Raw genomic sequence first — 6,497 nt, forward strand, 5'->3', positions numbered from 1 at the left:
CAATAAATGTTGGTTCTAACGCCCAGTTAAAAACTACACCCTGATTGTGTTAAGTTGTTCTACTGTTGGCTCGTTGTCTACAGCTTCTCGTGTAGGCCTAGTGTTAATGGAACGTTCACTCAAATCTTAAAGGAGAATTTAAATTATTAGTAGCCCATGGCCTTAAAAGATCTGGGCCATTACTTCAGATGCCAGTAGTAGGTCACTTGAGACAAGGGAACAGTGAGTCTACTTTTTCACTAGACAGCGACTAGCACTAGACAGCGACTACATTTATGGAGTTGATGTTTAAGTATTTTTTAGAGGGCGCAATTTCTTTTTTCTTTCAGGCACTAGATCTAGTAGTCATGCACAAAATAAAAAGTCAACTCCAATGCATCTTCTTGTTATGAAATTCGTCCCTGCAGAAGAGATTTATGACACGACAGGCAATGCAGGCAATGTGTTTATGAAGAAAAAAATGAGTGGTGCCAAGTTGAAGAGGACGCGGAAAAGACTATTCACAACAACAAAACAAATCCATGGAAAAATTTACTAAAACAAGAGTGTATACACGAGTGAGGGGCATGACTCATAACTGGGGAAAGCGACCAAACGTCAAAAGTTGGCCAGCAGCTGGAACGCCCTATTGTTAACTACTTCAGGGGTCAAGTGGGGAAAGCGGAGAACAAAATAGAAACAAATAGAGAGATATATAAGTGGTGGCTGCCCCAAGTACAAGTGTGTTTGTAGAAAAAAAAGGAAAAATAAGGTCACTCTCACATCACATCCAACCCGCATGCATACTAGTTCAAAAGAAAACAGCTATCACATTTTTTTCCAGCTTTGACTTAAAATATTTGTGAAGAATATGTGTCGGTTTAAAATATGAACTATAAGATCATGCCCAGGACAAAAAGCAAGAATTGTTTTGATATAGTTAAAGGTAAATTTTTATGGGTCATTTTCTGGGCGACAGGAAAGAACAAAGTAGAAGAAAAAAGGTGTTATCATGATTGTGTAATTACTTTTTATGCCCCCTTTCACCACAATGTACATAATTTACTATGCAGGTCGTTTCCACACGGCCTTACAAGTCCAACCCAGGCGAAGTGGGAAACAGCATCCAATCAAGAAATTCTGAGTAACCACTCAATAAAATAGATTTTTTCGCAAGTTGGAATCGATCACACATCTTCTGTGTGCAACCGTGAATTGCACGTACCACGTATGCCAATAAAAACAAAAGATGGAAAGCAGTCAGAGACAAAATATTACATAAAAGTAAATATAAAGCACCTCACAAAATAATTAAAAGCATCAGAACGTCATAAATGCCTATGGGCTTCATCCGGTTTGTTGCCACAGCCCACAAATATAATCAGAAAAGCAAGAAAATATTTTTAAAGATTTGCTCCGATAACAACAATGCAACAACTACCCAATCAAAAACGAACAGAAATGAAAAAATCAACAGGCCTAGTTAGTATTTAATTTGCTTCAAGAAACGACATCTTGTTGCCAGACTTTTTAAAAGTTTGCCTTTACAAATAAATTAAATCACCACATTGGTTTGAACATAAATAAAACAGGAGAAAAACTAATCAAATGAATTCATCCACTAATGAAATGAATTCATCTACTTAATATTCAATAGATTAGAAATAAACTTTGAAGAAATAAAAAATCAATTAGCTACCACAAACTTTCACAAAATCACAAACAAATATGATTTAAATCGTAAGAAAATATTTTTGTAATGGGAACTTGGTACTTCCGAAACCCTATTTTATAAAGATTTTTTGGGGTGACAACATCTGCAGTCAACTATTTTCAGATGATGAAGCATAACCTTATGCCCATCTTTTATCACCTGAGATAACTCTGCGTGTCCTGATAGTGAACCAAAAAAAATTTTTTTTTAAATCCTCACACAATACGTATTGTGGAAGAGGACACACTATCACGACCATCAATTCTGACCCCTCAGCCAGCCACACTCAGGTCACATAGTTTTTCTATTAAAAAAATGATGAACTAAATTTAGGATTTAAGTCAGCTTAACTTTATCAGACACAGTTATCTATTGTTAATTATATATATATGAAAGAAATTGTTGTAAAGCGCATAGATAGAGCATGGAAATACATTATATATATATATGCAAATTAAAATTATTATTATTATTGTATTATTATTACTGTTATCATCATAAATTATTAACTACTATTTTTATCATTGTCAAATAAATCATTATTATTATATTATAATCATTATTCCAATTACTACTCTTCTATTATTATTATCATGCGCTATATATAACTGCATTTATTATTATAAAATAATAATAATTATTATTATTTTATTAGAAAAGCAAACAACTCAACATAAATATCTAGGTCCTATCTCAGTATATTGGAACTGCAATGCAAGACATGGAATGACTCACCAAATGCTTGAGTGATCAAATTCCTTCTCATATTTTCAGCTCTCTCATAATAAATATTGCCCTCACCACAATACCACACAGCATTTTATATTCAAACCAAACAAAGAATGTGACCTTTGTCTTGAGATTATGAAAAAAAAAGAGATTTCGTTTACCACTTGACCTATTTTCCTCCACAGGCTTTTCGCGAAACTTCTCATCAGTGAAGAGTCTTTGACTTATCCCCTTAGTCAAAGGCTCAAGGACCATCAGAGCCCCGAATCTCAAAGCCATCACCAGGTGCCCCTTCCCAATATACACACATGCTGGGGATAATCACATAATGTCACTCCTGTTTATCTCTTTTTGTACAGATTTTAAGCACACTGTGCATGAAAAAAACACCGCCCAAGAATAGGAGTATCAAGTGGGTAATGTAATTTTTTTTTAAAGAGCACACAATTTCATTAAATACACCCATTAACCATCCTTCTCACCTATCAGTGAAAAAAGGCACAAAAATGGTGCAACTACAGGTCATTCACCCAATAACACTGTTCCCAACATGTTTCTAGCTTCCTTCCACATCCATACCAGGGTATCAACACAAACACACACAGACATTCAAACACACACATGTTGGACTAGTATAACATTCTAGATGATATAAGGTGGGATACATTATAAACACCCATCATGACATCCATTAATATTAATTAAGCAGAAGATAAACTAGTATATACATAAACATGTTCACTTACGCTCGCTCGCGTATGCACGCACACACATACACACACACACACACACGCACACACACACATGCACACACACACACACACACACACACACACACACACACACACACACACACACACATATACACTCACATCAATAATGACGTTTGCCCCTAAGGACTTTGGTTACTGACTCATGATACACTATACATCAGTCTATCAGCTGACCACATACTAGTAGTAGTAGTAAGACAAAATAATATTTGTGACATAACTGATGTCACAGGCCCTCAAGAAAGACCAGCTCAACAACAAGAGTTTATCAGCTTATACTGGAGGACATGAGCTAGCACACGTCAGCAAAGGATTGCTGGTCTCTTATTTTAACCGTTCTTTGTATTATCCTAAGACTTAAAATAGCTTCAATGTTTACATCCAATCTTTGGAAAACTGATAGAAGGTCTTTAAGTTTTATTAAGAGTTTTACGGACTTGTATATATATATATACAGGAAAGATCTTGGTCGGAGCAAACCACTGCCGTACTGAGTACTGATCATTACGTCGTCACACTAATTGAAAAAAAAAGTAGATGAAATATTTTTTTCAAATTAAGCGACCTGAGATAAAACACATCTAGTGCAATCAGTGACATCTAGAGCAAAGACCACTTCTTTTTTTGTGTTTTTTGTATAGATTTTACGGCGCTGGCAACTGCATTATAATAAGGTCATATGAGCGCCAGAAGATTAGAGGTGTTACAAGAGAGTAACAAACATAAAAAAGAAGGAGGGGGAGAAGATAAGGACGATAGATGTTTGATAGGAAAGAAGGAGCAAACCACACCAGAGCACCCGCCAACCACCCACGCCCACGTCTTCACAAAAAGGAGACAAAACAAAAGTAAATAAAACAACCACTCTCACTGAACAAAATTTTTTTTTAAATGATTTTGTCAGATCATTTATCTGCATTATAAGTGACTCTAGAGTCTAGGTAAGTAAAAAACTTTATCACTTTTTTTTATCAGTGAAAACACACAATCAAGCTGATCTTACATTGGTCTATCTCTCTATATTCAATATAAATTGAAATATATCTTAGAACAACTCTTAAGGCAGGACATCAGTTTCCGACACACCAGCTTGAGCAAGAGAATCAAACAGGAAAATAATCTGGCTTTATCTTAATACCAGCAGTAGCAGTACAAATATTAAATTAACCTTTTTAACTCAGTTCTTTAGTTGGGGGGGTTTTTTGTGCGATTTTTTTTTGGTAAGTGTTTTACGGTGCTCGCAACCACAAGGTCATATATATATATATATATATGAGCGTGTGGGACACATTAAACATTCAGTAGGTAGGCAATTTTGAATTTTTTCCCAGGTGGCGGCTGAAGCCTGATTCTTATCGATTCTGGACCACCAAGGGATCTTTAACGCTAGCAACTTGCACACAGGACCTCCAAGATTTTTCGCCCTTGCCCGAGAAGGCTAGGTGTAGATCTTTCCTACCATAAGATCAGGGGTGTGGCAAAAGACAGTCTCAGTAAGAAGGAACCAGGGAGTAGCAGTACAAAGGCTGAATGCAAAAAGACCCAAGAGCCCACAGAACATTGCTAGAACTAGAGAGCAGGAAAGGGGGTGAAAGGAAACAATTTTAGAGAAAGAAATTTTCGTTGCTTTCCAGATTATAACCCAGGACCTTTGAATGAGAGGCGAATACCTTAAAAACTTCTAGGCCACGAGAGCCCCGTTTCAAGTTTAGTGGGTTTCAACAGTAACATTAACTCAGAAGTGCACAAAGACAACTCAAAGTAGACTAAATTATTGCCATTAAATTATTGCTAAATCCATTAGGCATGAAGGCCATCTCATCCAAAACAGGATAACTAGATTCTAGATCTAGGCCTCTATAATCTCACCTGCAGCTAACTTTATCTTTATGATTTCCACCTACTGCCAAAACAAAAGATCAAATCTTCAATCTTCTTACTTTTAATGATAGCCTTCACAAATAAGTAACAGGGCAAGCAAGCATCAATTCAATCTTGTCACTGAAGAAAAATTGCATAATTCCTCATCATATGAGAATTTGTAAACCTATACTATGGAAACCTTTAGTTTTATACCACCTTTTTCACCTCTCATCAATGAATATTCATGCTTGGTCATTGAGTGTCACTGGGTAGGATGTTGATGATGATCGTTAGTCGTTAATGCGTTCTGGTTGTCATTGTGAAATATAGAAAATCACTTAGATAGATCTACTTGACAGTTGACAAGAAACGTTTGTTGATTTGAAACGCAATAGATCTAGATCTATAGAAAAACCATTCGATTTAGAAAACTAGACAGACAGCTTAGTTTAGGTGATCAACTGTCCCGATCTCTTTTATAGGCCTCTTGACTACTCAAACGTGCGTGAGCACCCGTGTTACTCAACAGTAGACCTACAATCTAGATCTAGATCCAGAATCTAGATTAGATCTCCATTTAAAAACAATACAACAATGGGCTAATTACGAAATTTTTATGGCAATTTATGACAACTCACAACAATAATGCGCCCCTGCCCCAGTTACTATTGAGAGAAGTGTGGGCGTATTTGTTTATATCAACACATCACAGAGCCCCATAACATCCGCGATACAAAAGTGGCTACTCACCGAGTGTAGGCTCCACATATTCTGTAATCAGCCGGCTGTGTTTGCTTCTTTTCCTTATTATCCATTCTGTGATCTTTTATCTCTCCTACTCCTACTGTCGGCATCACGCCTGGGGCGGGAGAGCCGAAGACATTACATGGTTAACTTCGGGCCATCCGATCCTTTAGCAATTTTCTGTCCATGTCCGACAAGACAGAATCATAATACTTCCACAGAAACAGCCACAAAATATTAACTAATAGAATCTGTGAACGTATGACTGCTGTATTATTCGTCAAAAGGGGGTACTCGGGACACTTGAATAACTCGCTCTATCATCATCGACAGTTTTGTTTGAGGCTGGGAGCTATAAATAGATTCTGAAGAACCAGCTGAGTTTCAGAAGCATCGTACAAAATTTATTTCACTCACGGATTTTTCATTTCACCAGATAAAAAGCCCACATAACTCTAAATTCTTCATGCGGTTAGATATCTAGAAATTTCTAAATTTAAAAAAAACCAACATAAATATATATGTTTTCAAAATGCACGAAATATAATTCCGAATTCCACGGAAGGGCCAAATTACAATTATTAGAAACAATGACACTGAAAATAATAATTGTGTTAGGTCAACAGAAAAAGTAGAGAGAAAGTATAGAGAAGGGTGAGGAGAGATCGAGATCGTCGAGAGAGAGAGAGAGAGAG

General features: G+C 36.4%; 1 protein-coding gene across 1 annotated transcript in view; it reads right to left on the reverse strand.

Moving 5' to 3' along the window:
* LOC101846735 overlaps window positions 1-6,159 on the reverse strand; it is a gene marked incomplete in the record, with an annotated part of 37,491 nt that extends 31,332 nt beyond the window's left edge. Inside the window, 1 exon segment of the mRNA XM_013082941.2 lies at window positions 5,809-6,159. Coding sequence (XP_012938395.1) covers window positions 5,809-5,912 — 104 coding nt within the window.
* Window positions 6,160-6,497: the final 338 nt, after the last annotated feature.

This window comes from Aplysia californica, unplaced genomic scaffold (genome assembly GCF_000002075.1).
Source record: "Aplysia californica isolate F4 #8 unplaced genomic scaffold, AplCal3.0 scaffold00201, whole genome shotgun sequence".
Lineage (NCBI taxonomy): Eukaryota > Metazoa > Mollusca > Gastropoda > Aplysiida > Aplysiidae > Aplysia > Aplysia californica.